The sequence below is a fragment of the Sphaerodactylus townsendi genome, linkage group LG03, assembly GCF_021028975.2.
Source record: "Sphaerodactylus townsendi isolate TG3544 linkage group LG03, MPM_Stown_v2.3, whole genome shotgun sequence".
Lineage (NCBI taxonomy): Eukaryota > Metazoa > Chordata > Lepidosauria > Squamata > Sphaerodactylidae > Sphaerodactylus > Sphaerodactylus townsendi.
This window is the reverse complement of record NC_059427.1, coordinates 2,051,553-2,071,665: the sequence shown is the minus strand read 5'-3', so window position 1 is coordinate 2,071,665 and position 20,113 is coordinate 2,051,553. Positions and strand designations below refer to the sequence as shown.

General features: G+C 46.9%; 3 protein-coding genes across 3 annotated transcripts in view; all 3 read left to right on the top strand.

The window, feature by feature from the left end:
• LOC125428554 (zinc finger protein 420-like) overlaps positions 1–20,113 on the top strand; it is a 577,239-nt gene that overhangs the window by 352,392 nt on the left and 204,734 nt on the right. The gene's annotated exons all lie outside the window — the stretch shown is intronic.
• The window catches only part of LOC125428839 (zinc finger and SCAN domain-containing protein 32-like), a 665,212-nt gene that overhangs the window by 497,394 nt on the left and 147,705 nt on the right, over positions 1–20,113 (top strand). The window lies entirely within an intron of this gene.
• The window catches only part of LOC125428544 (zinc finger protein 709-like), a 79,923-nt gene that overhangs the window by 58,852 nt on the left and 958 nt on the right, over positions 1–20,113 (top strand). Inside the window, exons 4-8 of the mRNA XM_048488833.1 lie at positions 5,852–5,922; positions 6,139–6,265; positions 6,703–6,774; positions 17,947–19,296; positions 19,633–20,100. Coding sequence (XP_048344790.1) covers positions 5,852–5,922; positions 6,139–6,265; positions 6,703–6,774; positions 17,947–19,296; positions 19,633–20,100 — 2,088 coding nt within the window. The remainder of the gene's footprint in view (positions 1–5,851; positions 5,923–6,138; positions 6,266–6,702; positions 6,775–17,946; positions 19,297–19,632; positions 20,101–20,113) is intronic.

Below are 20,113 nucleotides of genomic sequence, written 5' to 3'. Positions count from 1 at the left end.
TTTACCACCGAACCTATCCTAAAGCACCCTGACCGGATCTCCGTTTGTGGTTCGCGTGGGCGCCTCGGACAAAGCACTTAGGGGCAGCCCTGTTGCAGAAAAAATAAAGATGGTAGACTGGTTCCGTGTGCTTATTTGTCTAAAAAAATTCTCTGGTGCGAACTCAACTGGACTGTGGGTGACAAAGGAGACTACTGACCATCAAAGCAGCACTCTCCACTTGGCCACTGGCTGGAAGGGGCTAAGCACCCTTTCAAGTTTGGTCGGATCATAAAAACCTGGCAGCTCTTTCCACCCCCCTCAAGATGTCCATAAAACAACCGTTGGGCCGATTTCTTTCGTTTCTCTTTTACAGTCCATTTTTCCCTGGGAAAACCAACAAACTGGCTGGCCAGCTCACCAGCCTACCGAGGGAGGGTGGGGCTATACGAGACATTCCGCACTGTTCTTACCCCTCAGTTGGGGGTTGGCTGTCACCCGATCTCAAAGCGTCCACTTCTCCTCCACCCGTTCCCAGTCTCGTCTCTCCTTTCCTGGGGTGGAGGCCGCGGGCTCGCGTGAGCCTCCAACAGCGAAGGAGACTCCCAGTGCGTTTGGAGAATGGAGTTTGGCCCGGAGGGAATGAGCCACCGTGCCTCCCCCCCCCTCCGCAAGCAAGTTCTTGAAGCTTGCCACGATGCCCGTTCAGCTGGACATTTTGGCTTTTGAAAACTCTGCACTTAGCCCGCCGGTAGTTCTGGTGGCATGTCGCAAAGACATTGAAGGCATACATTAAAGGCTGCTCGGTTTGTGCAGAAGCCAAAACCATCCGGAAAGCCCATGGACTATTGAAACCTCTCGGTAGCTTCCGCCCTTGGGAAGTCATCTCCATGGATTTCATTACAGATTTGCCGAAAGTCATGGCAATACGGTTTTATGGGTGGTGGTAGACTTATTCTCTAAAGCAAGCCCATTTTATTCCATGTGCTTCCATCCCCTCGGCTCCCTAAAGTTGGCGGCTGTTTTATTCAACATGTTTACGTCTCCATTTCCGCCCACGTTAAGGTGGTCTCGACCCTTGACTAATTCATCTCAAAGTTCTGGAAAGCATTTTTTTGGGGTTGAGGCATGACATCGCCGCCCTACCACGTTCAAAGTGGCGAGGCGAGAGCGAACAGAACCCTCGAGCAGTATTCACGTTGTTACACCAACTACCACCAAGACAATTGAGTGCGAGCTTATTCCGTTTGCTGAGTACGCCTATAACAATGCGGTTCATAGTAGTACAAAGCCTTTGAAATTATTGTCATTAGCTCCTTCCCGCCCGTTGCCACAACTACCCATAGCTGCTTTGGACCCCAGAATTTCAACAATGGATTTAGATCCCTAGCCGAGGGATGGAAGTTCGGTCCAGACAGCTTTACAACAAGCAAGGACTCCCAAAAACTGCAAGCGGATAAACACCGCTCGGATTTCCCTCTGCGTGTGGGTTCCTGGGTGTATTTATCTACAAAAAATCTCAGAGACGTGCATAGATATTCCAAACTTGGCAAGAGATTTGTGGGACCTTTTCAGATTACTAAAGTGATTAATGATGTCACTGCCGGCAAGATTTACTGCCCTAACTCTCTTAGTAACATCCATCCTGTCTTCCATTCCAGCTTACCTCAGGGAGGCTCCCGCTTCCGATGCCTATGCGACCAGCGGAGAGGCTCCACCGACTATTATTGATGGCCCACAAACACTCGCGTAAATTGGCGGCTATCCTGGACTCGCTTTGTCACAATGCCTGGCAAACGCTTGCAATATTTGCTAGTTTCTTAGGTGGGGATATTCCTCTGGGTATAATCAATGGAGTTTATTCGAAAACGATTAGAAGCCCCACCCACTTTATTGCTGCTTTCCACGGCAGCCACTTTCCGCTGGACAAACCTGGGGGAAGCGGGTCTTGGCCTTCTTAGGGGAGGCAGAGTGTAAAGGATTCAATGGTGTTGATGGTGAAGTAACCTGGCCAAGAGTGCATTCCACAGTCCCGAGGCGTGATGGCCATGAATTAAATGTTGAGACGGCTAGGTCTTTCTTGGCGGAGATGGAAGCCTCTGTTCCCATGGGAAGCTTAGGAAGGGGATGGGGTGACTGGTATTATAATACCTGTGGCTACAGGCGGAAGTGTCAAATTTCCTGCCACTTTCGTGTGCCGAGCTTTCTAAGATGTCTTAATAAATGGACTTTTACTCCCAAAGCCTTTTATTTCTGCGTCTATGGAATTCCTTACAGTATTGTGATGATTGCTGTTAATATTTTGTATGGATGTTATTGGAATCTTCCTAAACGTGAACTCCCTCAGCTCCTTATTTATTTTATCATATTTTTATCCCACCCCTTCCCAGAGGGCTCAGGGCGGGTTACAACAAGTATTCGTCTTTGAATTAAATAGAACTTAGTTACTCGTGCCTGGAAGGTAACCTAGGAGTTGCAGAGGGAGACATGGAGAGACACCACTCTTCATCCTCCTCCTACCCAGAAAAGACCTCCGGAGTCATCAGAGAACAGTTTATAGCATGTTTAAATTGGCAGAGACAGTTAATTTCCCCAAAGAACCAAACAGGCAAATCTTTAAAAGCTCTGTATGTAATATAACAACATGTTATTACGAACTGCAAGAGGCGTTCTTGTTCTCATCTTCCATGTATCTCAATTCTATTTTGTTTTTCTTCCCTCAGTTGTTCTCTGTCCCCCCTCCCCCCCAATCCCTCACAGGGAGAAGTTTCCCTTCACAGCCAAGCGAGTAAAGACATCTTTTCACAATTGAAGGCAACCAAGGAGAAGGAGATGGAAGAGCAGGACCCAGAAGGACCTGGGCCTGGCAAGAGAGCAAGGAAAGGCCCCCATCGCATCCAATCTGCGACTGGTGTTGCATTCTGGGAGAGAGCTGCGCCAGAGGTCTGGGATCAGGAGCCCCTGAACTCAGAAACACTTTGCGGATCCTTCCGGCAGTTCCGCTACCTTGAAGCCAGTGGGCCCCGAGAGGTTTGCAGCCAGCTCCATGGACTTTGCAAGAACTGGTTGAAGCCAGAGAGGCACTCCAAGAAGCAGATCCTGGACTTGGTGGTCCTGGAGCAGTTCCTGGCCATTCTGCCCCTAGAAATGCAGCGCTGGGTCAGAGGATGTGGGCCGGAGACCAGTTCCCAGGCGGTGGCCCTGGCCGAGGGTTTCCTCCTGAGTCAGGCAGAGGAGAAGAGGCAGGCAAGAACAGGTGAGGGCTTCTCACTTTTCAATGCGAAGAGCTTAATATCTGGCGTTCTCCTAAAAGATTCCCACCAATGTCTCGATATTTGGCCAAGTGTTGATCATCCAGATGGAAGACTTAAGAGGCTGCTTTAGAAGCCACTTCTTTTAGGGAACTTCCTGTTCCTTCCAGATAACTTTTCAGTGTTGAAAGGAAACCCTGTCAGGTGTGCTGATAGAACCGTGCAGAGTCTGGCAGGATCCATTCCTTGGTGTCTTCCATTCCATGTCTTATCTGTTGCTGTTGCTGTTTCAGATGCGGGGTCCATCCGTGAAGCTGAAAGCTGAGTTTTCCGAGATGGGAGGAGCTCTGTTGGAGGAGAGGGAGGAGCCTCAGACCCAGCTGCATGTCCCATACGCCCTGTCACATGGTCAGTAAGGGCTCCTTGTTCCTGGTTCAAATGGGGCACCAGAGAATTTGATGGGTAGGGTTCCAGTGTGGGGCTGGGAACCTTAAGTAAATTTCCCCCTGATGAGCATAGGAGTCAAGAGGGGCAATATGGGGAGAGGCGGTCTTGCAGGTATGTAGGTCCAAGACTGCTCACAGCCGTAAATGTCAGAACAAGCACTTTGAACCTGATCCGGAACTCGATCGGCAGCCAGTGGAGCTGATACAGGACCGGAGTAATCTGGTCTGCACTACTCACTCCCGAAAGGAGCCTGGCTGCCGCGTTCTGAACGAGTTTTAGTTTCTGGGTCAGGGCCAAAGGAAGGCCAGCATACAGCGAGTTACAATAGTCCATTCTAGAAGTGACCGTCACATGGATCACTGTGGCCAAGTCAGAGGTAGGAAGGTACGGAGCCAACTGCCTTGCCTGGCGCAGGTGGTAGAAGGCAGCCCCGGTAGTTTTTGCCACCTGCGCCTCCAATGACAACATGGAGTCCAGGGTAACCCCCAAGCTGCCAACTGATGAGGCCAGATGTAGAGTCTCCCCATCAAGCGTCGGCAGGCAGAGGTCAGCTGGCCTCTCTCCTCAACCCGCCCACAGGACCTCCTTCTTCGCTGGATTGAGCTTCAGCCGGCTCACTTTCAACCAGATGCTCCACGCGGCGAGCCTCCAAACAACGCTGGAGAGCCCCCGGGACGGAGGCTGGACAACCCGCCATCGTGAACAGGAGCTGGGTGTCATCAGCGTACTGATAGCACCACAGCCCGAAGCTCCGAACTAACCCATGCTTTTAATGCTTACATCCGGTTTCTGGAGCTTGGATCGAGCCAGACACATCTTTCTACAAAGATGAAAAGGACTCCAAGTTGGCAGAAATCTCTGAAACTGAAAAGAACTACGGGACTTTTTTGGCCTCTGTGGGCGGACCATTTAGGTCTAGGCCAGTGATGGCGAACCTATGGCACAGGTGCCAGAGGTGGCACTCGGAGCCTTCTCTGTGGGCACGTGCACAGAGTTTGTCATGTGGGGAGCGGAAAATCACCCCCACATCTAGGCTGGCCTGGGCCGCTGAGCATGATGTGCGCACACCGTGGTGAGCAGGGAGGACTTGGCTGGTGGGCCTGGTGCCTGTGCTCCAGGTGGCTGCTGCCTGGGGGGGGGGGGGCGCAGAGGAGGCAGAGATGCTGGAGAGACACAGAGCGGTGCGTGTGGGACTTTGCTGGAGGCTACAGCAGGCTGGCCCTGCTCGGCGGGTGGGAGGAGGAAGAGGGAGAGCCAACCGTTTTTTTCTAAACTAAACCTCAGCATTCAGGTTAAATTGCCAGGTTGGTACTTTGCGATAATTAACTGGGGTTTGGGTTGCAATTTGGGCACTCGGTCTCAAAAAGGTTCGCCATCACTGGTCTAGGCCAAGCTAGGATTGGGACCTTCCCGGAGCTGCTTTTTGTGGTTGAGGCTGAGGAGAGCAGGATTTGGGGAGGGGAGGGCCCTCAATTGACCATCAGCCACCCTGTGAAAGCCAATGCAACGCAGCAGCTGGAACTTCAGAGTAGGGTCTGGGAGGCCCAGGTTCCAATCCCCACCTTCTCATGGAAACACATTGAGTGATTTTGAATCATTCCTGAATTCTACCTCACAAGACTGTTGTGAAGATAAAAAGGAGAGGAGAATAATGTCAGCTGCTTTTGGTCCCCAGTGTGGAGAGAGGTGGGATAATATGAGTAAAAAAAACTGAAAAATATAGCTGAAGGTTGGAGGTAGATGAAAGACAGGGTGATGATTGGCTAAGAAACAGAGAATGAGGCAGGACAATGGAAGAGGATACAGGGGCTTCTAGGGAAGGGGGAAAGGTAATATTGGGGAGGATTCTTGGGAAATTCGTAGAGGGAATTCCTCACATTGATGACAATACTCATATCCCACCTTTTTTTCCATGAGAGGCACTCTGGGGACTTAAAGGGAGAAAAATCTCTGCCAATCTGTTCCATTTTGTGAATAAGCACAACCTGCACATTCCGGGGAGCATCCTCTGAAATCCCATAGTGGGAACATTTGTTTTCTACTTGTCTTTATTGGAGTATCTGATCAGCCACAACAGGAAGTAGGATGCTGGGGAAGGAAAGCCAGGCTTCCTTAGCGTCTTTGGGGAGGGGCTTGGGGACAGATGTGACCTTCCCTTTTTCTCTCCTTCGCAGGCCATGAGGAGGGAGTATTGATCCGCTCTCTTGGCACAGGTGTGGAAACAGCTGCTGCCCCTCCAGTCCAGGTAAGGGAGATGAATGGGAGGCAGAATGGGTCCTCCTCCTTTCTCTGGGGAGCTGTCCTCTGGCAGCTGGTGCTGAAAGGCCCAGGCAAGAAGCTCTCAACCCCACCCCTTCTACCCATGCCCAGCTCTCCATCGGACACCCTTCCAGAATGCCCCCTTCCAGTGAGCCATCTCAACTGGGCTTGATCTCTGATAAAGGAATGCTTTTGTTGTCAGACTCCAGTTTCCTTGGAGGAGGTGGCCGTGTATTTCTCCGAGGCAGAGTGGGCCCTGCTGGACCTGGACCAGAAAGCTCTCTACAGGGAAGTCATGCTGGAGACCTCCGAGAGTCTGGCCTGCGTGGGTAAGGATTTTTTATAGGTGTCAAAGGCAGAAGTTTCTGCTATTGGGATGAAATCTGAAAGACCAACATTTATTGTTTTGAGGCCTGCCCCCTCCTTGCTCCCTTCTGCAGACCTCGAATTAGTGGGGTGTCAGCAAAGGCAGTCTTCAGCATGGCCAGGCAGAGCCCCCCAAGCCACCCCCTGGTTTGCCCAGGGCAGATGATGCCAGTGTTGTGGCTGGCTGGCTAAGAAACCCTCAGAGCTATTATCAGGTGCCATTTCGGATTACACTTTTTTTCCTGTCTCCTTTGCACTGGTTGGGGTTGTAGGCTATAATCTTGCCCAAATCTCAGTTCTTCCCAAAGAACATTTCCTCTTCCTTGGATTTCTTTCCTTCCCCATATAAAGACAATCTCTCTCTCTCTCTTTTTTTTCTCTCCCTCTCTCTGTGCCAAAGAAGCCAGGAATTTAAGAGAGATTACGGTGGAGAAAGACAAATGTGTTGCATCCAAAGAAAGGCTGGTTGCGAGTAAGTATTCCTCATGGTTACATATGGCAGAATCGTAAAATCTGCTGGGAAAGGCCTTCTGAGGCCAGCAATCGGGGATGCTCCAAAGGTGCTTCCAAGGATGACCTCAGCTGTGGCTCTTAAGGGGCTAATGTATATTTCAGTAGTCGTTATTGTATGAAAAGTGAGTGTTTCTTAAGAACAGCGAAGCTTGAGGAAGCCAAAGACCCTTTTGTACAACTTCTACCTGTAGGCCTTCCCTGCCCTTCTCACCACTGGTATCTTTTCCGAAAACCATGGGAGTCTTTTTTGGTCTATTGGGATCATTCAGTGAAGTCCTAGATTCTCTTTCTCCTCCTCCCACACCCCTGCCCAAGAACTGGTTGACAGCTGGATCTTCCTGGTTTTCCACACAGCTAAAAGGAAACTCTGTGTGGGTGCTGGACTGAATATCATGGTAGTTTCTTGCAGAGAGCCAGAATGGTATAGTGGTTACAGAACAGCCAGCTCTGATGTGTATAAAGGGTTTTTATTCTTCATTCCTCTACACCAGGGGTAGGGAACCTGCGGCTCTCCAGATGTTCAGGAACTACAATTCCCATCAGCCCCTACCAGCATGGCCAATTGGCCATGCTGACAGAGGCTGATGGGAATTGTAGTTCCTGAACATCTGGAGAGCCGCAGGTTCCCTACCCCTGAAGCCTGCTGGGTGACCTTGGGCCAGTCACAGTTTCTCTCTGAACTCTCTCAGCTCCACCTACCTCACATGGTCCCTGTTGTGGAGAGGTGAAAGTAATGTGTTTTGTAAGCTGCACCGAGACTCGAGGATTGTAAAAAGCACAAAACAGGTTAGAAGCCACACTGGCAAAAGGAGGTTAAGTCCCAGGAGATGGTTTCCATGGAGTTCCAGTCGCTTCTATGCACTGAAGGAAAAAAGCCACTGAAATGTTTTCCATGTGGTTGGAGGTTCAAAGGGAAGATCAGGCCTCCTTGTCTGGGTAAAAAACGGTTCACCCTATGCTGGGTACTTTTCCAGTAATGTACCGAGAACACAGTTCTTAAGGAGGAGGAGGAGGAGGAGGAGTTTGAATTAATATCCCCTTTTCTCTCCTGTAGGAGACCCATAAGAACAAGCCAGCTGGATCAGACCAGAGTCCATCTAGTCCAGCTCTCTGCTACTTGCAGTGGCCCACCAGGTGCCTTTGGGAGCTCACAGGCAGGATGTGAAAGCAAGGGCCTTCTGCTGCTGCTGCTCCTGAGCACCTGCTCTGCTAAGGCATTTGCAATCTGAGATCAAGGAGGATCAAGATTGGTAGTCATAGATCGACTTCTCCTCCATAAATCTGTCCAAGCCCTTTTTAAAGCTATCCAGGTTAGTGGCCATCACCACCTCTTCTGGCAGCATATTCCAAACACCAATCACACGTTGTGTGAAGAAGTGTTTCCTTTTATTAGTCCTAATTCTTCCCCCCAGTATTTTCAATGAATGCCCCCTGGTTCTAGTATTGTGAGAGAGAGAGAATTTCTCTCTGTCAACATTTTCTACCCCATGCATAATTTTATAGACTTCAATCATATCCCCCCTCAGACGAATCCTCTCCAAACTAAAGAGTCCCAAACGCTGCAGCCTCTCCTCATAAGGAAGGTGCTCCAATCCTTCAATCATCCTCGTTGCCCTTCTGTGCACTTTTTCTATCTCTTCGATATCCTTTTTGAGATGTGGCGACCAGAACTGAACACAGTACTCCAAGTGCGGTCGCACCACAGCTTTATATAAGGGCATGACAATCTTTGCAATTTTATTATCAACTCCTTTCCTAATTATCCCCAGCATAGAGTTTGCCTTTTTTCACAGCTACCATGCATTGAGTTGACATTCCCATGGAACTATCAACTAAGACGCCCAAATCCCTTTCCTGGTCTGTGACTGATAGCACTGACCCCTGTAGCGTGTATGTGAAGTTTGGATTTGTTTTAACCTATGTGCATCACTTTGCATTTTGCTACATTGAACTGCATTTGCCATTTCTTAGCCCACTCACCTAATTTATCAAGGTCCGCTTGGAGCTCCTCGCAATCCTTTGTGGTTCTCACCACCCTACATAATTTGGTATCATCTGCAAACTTGGCCACCACTCTATCCACCCCTACTTCCAAGTCATTTATGAATAGGTTAAAGATCACTAGGTTAAAGGTCCCAAAACGGATCCTTGGGGGACACCACTCCCTACATCTCTCGATTGTGAGAATTTCCCATTCACACCCACTCTTTGCTTCCTGTTTCTCAACCAGTTTTAATCCCATCACGAGGGACTTCCCCTTTTATTCCTTGATTGCTGAGTTTTCTCAATAGTCTCTGGTGAGGAACTTTGTCAAAAGCCTTTTGGAAATCCAAGTAGACAATGTCCACTGGTTCCCCCTTATCCACATGCCTGTTTACACCCTCAAAGAACTCTAGTAAGTTTGTAAGACAGGACTTGCCTCTGCAAAAGCCATGATGACTCTTCCTCAGCAGGTCTTGCTTTTGTACATGTTTAATAATTTTATCTTTAATGATAGATTCTACTAATTTACCAGGAACAGATGTCAAACTGACTTGGCCTGTAATTTCCTGGGTCCCCCCTAGATCCTTTCTTAAAGATTGGTGTGACATTGGCCATCTTCCAGTCTTCAGGGATGGAGCCTGATTTCAGGGATAAGTTACATATTAAAGTGAGAACATCAGCAGTTTCATGCTTGAGCTCTTTAAGAACTCTTGGGTGAATGCAATCTGGGCCAGGGGATTTGGTAGCATTTAGTTTATCAATGGCTGCCAGAACTTCTTCCTCGTCTACCACTATCTTCCTTGTCTACCACTATTCAGTCTCTGGAACCAGCAGAAAGGAGCAGCAGTGGAGAAGGCAACTGGGCCAGGAAGAGCAGAGTGACTCTGGTGTTCATTTTGGAGGGCTTTTCTCAAAGCCACATCTTTTAAAACAGTGTATTTTTAACAGGGGTTTGCAGGGGTTATCTCTTTTTCTCCTTGTAAGGTTGCTAAGAGCTGAGACTGCTGGAGGTGGGGCTTAACAGGGGTTAACAGAGGTTCCTCTTTGTCCTGGGCTGCTAAAGGTGGGGCTCCTGAGGTGAGTCATTCAGTCCTTAGTTCAGTCTCTGGAACCATGGGTGATTTTAACTATCCCCATATAAACTGGAAAAATGCATGTTCAGGTCATAGTAAGGAGAGAGCATTCCTGGATATGCTAAATGACTGTGGCTTAGAGCAGATGGTTGTAGAACCAACCAGGGGAGAGGTGATCCTAGATCTAATTCTATGTGGGACCCAGGACCTGGTGCAGGAAGTCAATGTTGTTGAGCTGATAGGGAACAGCAACCACAATGCTGTCAGATTCAGCATCTCTGAATGCGAACAAGTGACAACTACTAATGTAGTTACATTTGCCTTCAGAAAGGGAAATTTCTCAAAGATGAGGGGGATCGCAGGAAGCTGAAAGGGAAAATCAAGAGAGTCAAAACTGTCCAGGATGCTTGGAGGTTATTTAAAAACACAGTAATAAAAGCTCAGCTGGAATGTGTTAACAAGAAAGGTTGAGGAAATTATCAGAAAAAAGAAAATATCTTTTAGAAAATGGAAGTCCAGTTTGACTGATGAAGAATATGAGAGGGACCACAAATGGTGGCAAAAGAGAAGCAAGTTAGCTGTAAGGGAGGCAAAAAAAGGATTATGAGGAACGCATGGCTGCGAACATCAAGACCAGCAACAAACAGTTCTTCAAGTATATCAAAAGTAGGAAGCCAGCTAGGGAAGCGGTAGGCCCTTTTGATGACAAAGGAACAAAGGGTGTGCTAAAAGATGACAGGGAGATTGCAGAGAAGCTGAATGAATTCTTTGCATCTGTCTTCTCCCTAGAGGAGGTGAGGAAAATTCCTGCACCTGAACCATGCTTCTTAGGAGGCGATTCCGAGGAACTAGCGAAGATAAGAACATAAGAACATAAGAACATAAGAACATAAGAACAAGCCAGCTGGATCAGACCAGAGTCCATCTAGTCCAGCTCTCTGCTACTTGCAGTGGCCCACCAGGTGCCTTTGGGAGCTCACAGGCAGGATGTGAAAGCAAGGGCCTTCTGCTGCTCCTGAGCACCTGCTCTGCTAAGGCATTTGCAATCTGAGATCAAGGAGGATCAAGATTGGTAGTCATAGATCGACTTCTCCTCCATAAATCTGTCCAAGCCCTTTTTAAAGCTATCCAGGTTAGTGGCCATCACCACCTCTTCTGGCAGCATATTCCAAACACCAATCACACGTTGTGTGAAGAAGTGTTTCCTTTTATTAGTCCTAATTCTTCCTCCCAGTATTTTCAATGAATGCCCCCTGGTTCTAGTATTGTGAGAAAGAGGGAGAAATTTCTCTCTGTCAACATTTTCTACCCCATGCATAATTTTATAGACTTCAATCATATCCCCCCTCAGACGAATCCTCTCCAAACTAAAGAGTCCCAAACGCTGCAGCCTCTCCTCATAAGGAAGGTGCTCAATCCTTCAATCATCCCTCGTTGCCCTTCTGTGCACTTTTTCTATCTCCTCGATATCCTTTTTGAGATGTGGCGACCAGAACTGAACACAGTACTCCAAGTGCGGTCGCACCACAGCTTTATATAAGGGCATGACAATCCTTGCAATTTTATTATCAACTCCTTTCCTAATTATCCCCAGCATAGAGTTTGCCTTTTTCACAGCTGCCATGCATTGAGTTGACATTCCCATGGAACTATCAGCTAAGGCCCAAATCCCTTTCCTGGTCTGTGACTGATAGCACTGACCCCTGTAGCGTGTATGTGAAGTTTGGATTTTTTGCCCCTATGTGCATCACATTTTTTTTTTGCTACATTGAACTGCATTTGCCATTTCTTAGCCCACTCACCCTAATTTATCAAGGTCCGCTTTGGAGCTCCCTCAAGCCAATCCTTTGTGGTTCTCACCACCCTACATTGTTTGGTATCATCTGCAAACTTGGCCTACGCTACCACCACCCTACTTCCAGGTCATTTTATGAATAGGTTAAAGAGCACTGGTCCCAATCACGGGATCCTTGGGGACACCACTCCTACATCTCCGATTGTGAGAATTTCCCATTTACACCCACTCTTTGCTTCCTGTTTCTCAACCAGTTTTTAATCCATACGAGGACTTCCCCTTTTATTCCTTGATTGCTGAGTTTTCTCAATAGTCTCTGGTGAGGAACTTTGTCAAAAGCCTTTTGGAAATCCAAGTAGACAATGTCCACTGGTTCCCCCCTTATCCACATGCCTGTTTACACCCTCAAAGAACTCTAGTAAGTTTGTAAGACAGGATTTGCCTCTGCAAAAGCCATGCTGACTCTTTCTCAGCAGGTCTTGCTTTTCTACATGTTTTATAATTTTATCTTTAATGACAGATTGTACTAATTTACCAGGAACAGATGTCAAACTGACTGGCCTGTAATTTCCTGGGTCCCCCCTAGATCCTTTCTTAAAGATTGGTGTGACATTGGCCATCTTCCAGTCTTCAGGGATGGAGCCTGATTTCAGGGATAAGTTACATATTAAAGTGAGAACATCAGCAGTTTCATGCTTGAGCTCTTTAAGAACTCTTGGGTGAATGCAATCTGGGCCAGGGGATTTGGTAGCATTTAGTTTATCAATGGCTGCCAGAACTTCTTCCTTTGTCTACCACTATGTTAAGCTAGTTCCCTCGGATTAAGCCTCCTAAGAAGCTTGGTTCAGGTGCAGGAATTTTCCTCTCTCCTCCTCTTGCAGGGCGAAGACAGATGCAGAGAATTCATTCAGCTTCTCTGCAATCTCCCTGTCATCTTTTTGGCACACCCTTTGTTCCTTTGTCCTCCTACTTGGGCCTACCGCTTCCCTTGCTGGCTTCCTGCTTTTGATGTACTTGAAGAACTGTTTGTTTGCTGGTCTTGATGTTGCAGCCATCGTTTCTCATAATCCTTTTTTGCCTCCATAACTAGCTTCTCTTTTGCCACCATTTGTATTCTCTGCAGTATTCTTTATCAGTTAAGTTGGACTTCCATTTTCTAAAAGACATCTTTTTTCCTAATAATTTCCTCCAAAAGCGTCCCTTTGTTAACCATGGTGGCTTTCTTTTGGTCTGGTACTGACTTTCCTAACCTGTGGAACACATTCCAGCTGAGCTTTTAACACTGTGTTTTTAAATAACCTCAAGCATATTGGACAGTTTTGACTCTCTTGATTTTCCCTTTCAGCTTCCTGCACACTATCCCCCCTCATCTTTGAGAAATTTCCCTTTCTGAAGGCAAATGTAACTACATTAGTAGTTGTCACTTGTTAGCATGCAGAGATACTGAATCTGACAGCATTGTGGTGGCTGTTCCCTATCGGCTCAACAACTTACTGACTTCCCGCAGACCAGGTCCTGGGTCCCACATAGAATTAGATCTAGGATCACTCCTCTCCCTGGTTGGTTCTACAACCATCTGCTCTAAGCCACAGTCATTTAGCATATCTAGGAATGTTCTCTCCTTACTATGACCTGAACATGCATTTTTCCAGTTTATATGGGGATAGTTAAAATCGCCCATTACCACGACATTTTGCTTTTGTTGGCCTCTCTAATTTCTTTTTTTCCATCTCAGAATCCTCTTGTGTGCTTTGGTCAGAGTACAATAATATATTCCTAATGTTAAACTATGCTTCACCCCTGGTATTGATATCCACAGTGCTTCTGTAGAGGAATCAGCTCCCCCCTGCATTGTCTATTTTATGTGACACTATGCTCTCTTTGATGTAGAGGGCCACCCCACCCCCAATACGCCCTGTCCTATCCTTCCTGTAGAGCCTGTAACCTGGGATAACAGCATCCCACTGGTTCTCCTCATTCCACCATGTCTCTGTGATGCCCACTATATCAATGTCCTCCTTCAAAACTCTGTACTCCAGCTCCCCCATTTTAGGTCGAATGCTTCTACTATTAGCATAGAGACACTTGTATACTCTGTCTCTGACCCTAACCTGGGATTTGTGTGTTTTGCCCTCTAGCCTTTTATAGACACTATCACTTATCACATTGCTGTGCTCCTCACTTGTATGTGGTTGATTTAGAAAAACCTCCCTCTCTGTCTGCATCCCCATGGACTCTGTATTCCGAACCCAAGTCACCTCAGCTCCTGTCGGCTTTCCCCCAGGCATCAGTTTAAAAGCTGTTCTGCCACCTTTTTAATGTTGAGCGCCAGCAGCCTGGTTCCTCTTTGGTTAAGATGAAGCCCTTCCCTTTTGTACAGGCCTGTCTTGTCCCAAAAGGTTCCCCAGTTCCTGACAAATCTGAAACTCTCTAAGAACATAAGAACTAGCCTGCTGGATCAGACCAGAGTCCATCTAGTCCAGCACTCTGCTACTCGCAGTGGCCCACCAGGTGCCTTTGGGAGCTCACAGGCAGGAGGTGAAAGCAATGGCCTGCTGCTGCTGCTCCCGAGCACCTGGTTTGCTAAGGCATTTGCAATCTCAGATCAAGGTGAATCAAGATTGGTAGCCATAGATTGACTTCTCCTCCATAAATTTGTCCAAGCCCTTTTTAAAGCTATCCAGGTTAGTGGCCATCACCACCTCCTGTGGCAACATATTCCAAACACCAATCACACGTTGCGTGAAGAAGTGTTTCCTTTTATTAGTCCTAATTCTTCCCCCCAGCATTTTCAATGGATGCCCCCTGGTTCTAGTATTGTGAGAAAGAGAGAAAAATTTCTCTCTGTCAACATTTTCTACCCCATGCATAATTTTATAGACTTCAATCATATCCCCCCTCAGACGTCTCCTCTCCAAACTAAAGAGCCCCAAACGCTGCAGCCTCTCCTCATACGGAAGGTGCTCCAGTCCCTCAATCATCCTCGTTGCCCTTCTCTGCACTTTTTCCATCTCTTCAATATCCTTTTTGAGATGTGGCGACCAGAACTGAACACAGTACTCCAAGTGCGGTCGCACCACGGCTTTATATAAGGGCATGACAATCCTTGCAGTTTTATTATCAACTCCTTTCCTAATTATCCCCAGCATAGAGTTTGCCTTTTCCACAGCTGCCATGCATTGAGTTGACATTCCCATGGAACTATCAACTAAGACGCCCAAATCCCTTTCCTGGTCTGTGACTGAAAGCACTGACCCCTGTAGCATGTATGTGAAGTTTGGATTTTTTGCCCCTATGTGCATCACTTTACATTTTGCTACATTGAACTGCATTTGCCATTTCTTAGCCCACTCACCTAATCTATCAAGGTCCGCTTGGAGCTCTTCGCAATCCTTTGTGGTTCTCACCACCCTACATAGTTTGGGATCCTCTGCAAACTTGGCCACCGCGCTACCCACCCTACTTCCAGGTCATTTTATGAATAGGTTAAAGAGCACTGGTCTATCTGCAATGAGGATCCTTGGGGACACCACTCCCTACATCTCTCGATTGTGAGAATTACCCATTCACACCCCCTCTTTGCTTCCTGTTTCTCAACCAGTTTTTAATCCCATCACGAGGACTTCCCCTTTTATTCCTTGATTGCTGAGTTTTCTCAATAGTCTTTGGTAGGGAACTTTGTCAAAAGCCTTTTGGAAATCCAAGTAGACAATGTCCACTGGTTCCCCCTTATCCACATGCCTGTTTACACCCTCAAAGAACTCTAGTAAGTTTGTAAGACAGGACTTGCCCCTGCAAAAGTCATGCTGACTCTTCCTCAGCAGGTCTTGCTTTTGTACATGTTTTATAATTTTATCTTTAATGATAGATTCTACTAATTTGCCAGGAACAGATGTCAAACTGACTGGCCTGTAATTTCCTGGGTCCCCCCTAGACCCTTTCTTAAAGATTGGTGTGACATTGGCCATCTTCCAGTCTTCAGGAATGGAGGCAGATTTCAGGGATAAGTTGCATATTAATGTGAGAACATCAGCAATTTCATGCTTGAGCTCTTTAAGAACCTTGGATGAATGCAATCTGGGCCAGGGGATTTGGTAGCATTTAGATTTTATCAATGGCTGCCAGAACTTCTTCCTTGTCTACCACTATGTTAAGCTAGTTCCCTCGGATTCGCCTCCTAAGAAGCTTGGTTCAGGTGCAGGAATTTTCCTCACCTCCTCTTGGGTGAAGACAGATGCAAAGAATTCATTCAGCTTCTCTGCAATCTCCCTGTCATCTTTTAGCACACCTTTTGTTCCTTCATCATCTAACGGGCCTACCGCTTCCCTAGCTGGCTTCTTGCTTTTGATGTATTTGAAGAACTGCTTGTTGCTGTTTGTCTGCCTTACACCACCTTCTCATCCATGCATTGAGACCCTGTATCTCCGCTTGCCTAGTTCACCCTGCATGTGGAACAGGTAGCATTTCTGAGAATGCCACCTTGGGGGTCCTGGACTTCAACCTGTTACCTAGCAGCCTAAATTTAGCTTCCAGAACCTCCCGGCTACATTTCCCAATGTTGTTGGTGCCAATGTGGACCACAACTGCTGACTCCACCCCAGCACTGTCTAAAAGCCTATCTAGACGAAGCATGACATCCGCAACCTTTGCACCAGGCAGGCAAGTCACCATCCGGTCATCAAGCCTCTCACAAACCCAACTCTCTATATTTCTAATGATCAGATCACCCACTACGAGGAGCCCCCACCTCCCTGAGGGGTATCCTCAGTCTTGAGAGGATATCTGATCACCAGCTAAGGAAGGGGTCCCAACTAAGGGAGCAACAAGCCCCACCTCAAACTGGCACCCTCCGTCCCCAAGACCTTCATTCTCCATGACATCTAAAGGGATGTCACCTTGGGAGTGGGATCCGGCTGTTAGGTCCCTGAAAGCCTCGTCTGTCACCCTCTCTGCCTCTTTCAGCTTCTCCAGGTCTGCCACCTTGGCTTCAAGAGAGCACACATTCCTTGAGTGCCAGGGAGCTCATTGCAGCGAGGGCACACCCGACTTCTGTCCTAGTGGCAGATAGTGGAGTACATGTGACACTCAGTGCAAAACACTGGAAAGCCCCATCCCCTGCTGGCTTCCCTGCCTTCATATCTGATTTTTGTTTTAGATATTTAAATATTAAGCGTTTAGTCAGTTCCCCGGCTATCTGTACCTACTATCCCTCAGGAAATGTCCTTATTTATTTAAAAACAAAATTGCCTAACGGCACGCGCCGCTGGTTCCAGAGACTGAACTAAAGGCTGACTGACTCACCTCTCAGCAGCTCCACCTCTCAGCAGCCCAGGACAAAGAGGAACAAGAGATAACCTCTGTTAACTCCTGTTAAGCCCCACCTCTCAGCAGCCTCAGCTGCCTCACCTCTCAGCAGCCTTACAAGGAGAAAAAGAGATAACCCCTGCTAACCCCTGTTAAAATACACTGTTTTAAAAGATGTGGCTTTTAGAAAAGCCCTCCAAAATGAACACCAGACCTCACTCTGCTCTTTCTGGCCCAGTTCTCTTCTCCACTGCTACTCCTCTCTGCTGGTTCCAGAGACTGAACTAAAGACTGACTCAAAGAGGTTTACAATCTCCTTTTCCCTCCCCCTTCACAACAAACACCCTGTGAGGCGGGTGGGGCTGAGAAAGCTCAGAAGAACTGTGAATAGCCCAAGGTCAGCCAGCTGCCATGCGTGGGAGTGCACAGGCTAATCTGAATTCCCCCAAATAAACCTCCACATCTCAAGGGACAAAGCAGGGAATGAAACCCGGTTCCTCCAGATTTGGATGCACCTGCTCTTAACCACTACGCCACTGCTGCTTCATCCAGATACTCTCAAACAGATGAGATTTTAAAATGTTATTAAAAGGGAGAAAAAAGAAATAATATGATAGGCTTTCTCTCAGCTCTAGTCAGTTCCAAGTTTAAAACTATACAGTGCAAAGGCTATTCAGCCCAAGGCAGATGAATGAATGACAGAATAACTGAACAACCAACCTCTTTAGCACCATGTCAGGAGCTTTATAGAATTTGCTCATCCAGTCCAGTTTAGATTGTGGCCTTGTAAAAACCAATTTCCCTTATCTAAACACAAACACAGTTTATAACTAGAATGAGGGTCAAAGGGCTGCATTGTTTACGACCTTTCAAAGCCAAATGGTTCCCTTGTGAAAGACTCTACAAATGATCTCTAAGTAAATTTAAAGGAATATATACACATTGTTCACAAATGGGATCTCTCTTTTTATTCCAGCAGGAGATGAGCAGTGGAATGAGGAGAATGAGGAAGTGCATCAGCTATTGCCAGATAGAGTCAAAAATGAAGAGCTTATGAGACATGCCAAGAATCAAGCTGGACTGAAGAGACAGAAAGGAAGTCATGTGGTTAAGAAGAGGGATGAGGGTTTCCTTGAACTAATTCAGACGGTAGGGCAGACAGATGCGTGCTTGGTTTGTGGACTAAACTCCTCAGATAAAATCCAATATGAGATCCATTTGCAAATGCACAGTGGAAAGAAGACCCATGCATGCTTGGAGTGTGGAAAGAGTTTCCTTTGCAGAGAAGCGATCCTTAGTCATCAAAAAACACATGCTGAAAAGAAACCCTACCGCTTTTCAGACTGTGGCAATAGCTTCTCACAAAAATCAGACATTGTTCAACACCAAAGGCTTCATTCAGGAGTGAAGCTGTTAATCTCACCAGCGACTGGAATAACATTCTCTAATAGAAGAAAAGGTAAGGTACATGTTCCAAAGAACAGTATAATGAAGGCACATAAATGCTTTCGGTGTGGAAAGTACTTCAAATGTAGATCAGATCTCCTTGTGCATCAAAGAATACACACAGGGAAGAAACCTTTTAAACGCACATTGTGCCGAAAGAGATTTAGACAAAGTTGCAGTCTACAGGAGCATCGAAGGACCTACACAAGGGAGAAACCTTTCAAATGCTCAGACTATACAAAGAGATTCAGTCAAAATAGTCATCTTCAAAGGCATCAAAGAACCCACGTGGAGGAGAAACAGTTTGAATGCTCAGAATGTGGAAAGAGATTCAATCAGATTTCCAATCTTCAAAAGCATCTAAGAACTCACGGAGGGGGAAAATCTTTTAAATGCCCAGAGTGTGGAAAGAGATTCAGTCAGAGTAGGAGTCTTCAAATGCATCAAAGCACCCAAACAGGAAAGAAACCTTTTGAATGCTCAGAGTGTGGAAAGAGATTTAGTCGTAGTGGCAACCTTCAAGTTCATCAAAGAACCCGCACCGCGGAGAAATGTTTTGAATCCTCAGAGTGTGGAAAGAGATTCATTGGTAGTGACCTCCTTCAAGTGCATCAAAGAACCCACACAGGGGAGAAAAAAATTGAGTGCTCAGAATGTGGAAAGAGATTCAGTCACAGTGGCAATCTTCAAAGTCATCAAAGAACCCACAAAGGGGAGAAACCTTTTGAATGCTCAGAATGTGGAAAGAGTTTCAGTCGCAGTCACAGTCTTCAAATTCATCAAAGATGCCACACAGGTGAGAAACCTTTTGAATGCTCAGAATGTGGAAAGAGATTCAGTCACAGTAGCAGTCTTCAAATTCATCAAAGATCCCACACAGGTGAGAAGCCTTTTGAATGCTCAGAATGTGGAAAGAGATTCAGTTACAGATCCAGTCTTCAAAGCCATCAAAGAACCCACACAGGGGAGAAACCTTTTGAATGCTCAGAATGTGGAAAGAAATTCATTCACAGTCGCAGTCTTCAAAGGCATCGAAGCACCCACACAGGGGAGAAACCTTTTGAATGCTCAGAATGTAAAAAGAGATTCAGTCGCAGTGGCAGTCTTCAAAGCCATCAGAGAACCCACACAGGGGAGAAACCTTTTGAATGCCCAGAATGTGGAAAGAAATTCAGTCGCAGTGGCCACCTTCAAAGGCATCAAAAAACCCACACAGGGGAGAAACCTTTTGAATGCTCAGAATGTAAAAAGAGATTCAGTTCCAGTGGCCAGCTTCAAAGCCATCACAGAACCCACACAGGGGAGAAACCTTTTGAATGCTCAGAATGTGGAAAGAAATTCAGTTGGAGTAGCCAGCTTCAAAGCCATCAAAGAACCCACACAGGGGAGAAACCTTTTGAATGTTCTGAGTGCGGAAAGAGGTTTAGTTTCAGTGGCCCCCTTCAAAGCCATCAGAGAACCCACACAGGGGAGAAACCTTTTGAATGCTCAGAGTGTGGAAAGAGATTCAGTCGCAGTGGCCACCTTCAAAGCCATCAAAGAACCCACACAGGGGAGAAACCTTTTGAATGCTCAGAGTGTGGAAAGAGATTCAGTCGCAGTGGCCACCTTCAAAGCCATCAAAGAATCCACACAGGGGAGAAACTTTTTGAATGCTCAGAGTGTGGAAAGAAATTCATTCACAGTCGCAGTCTTCA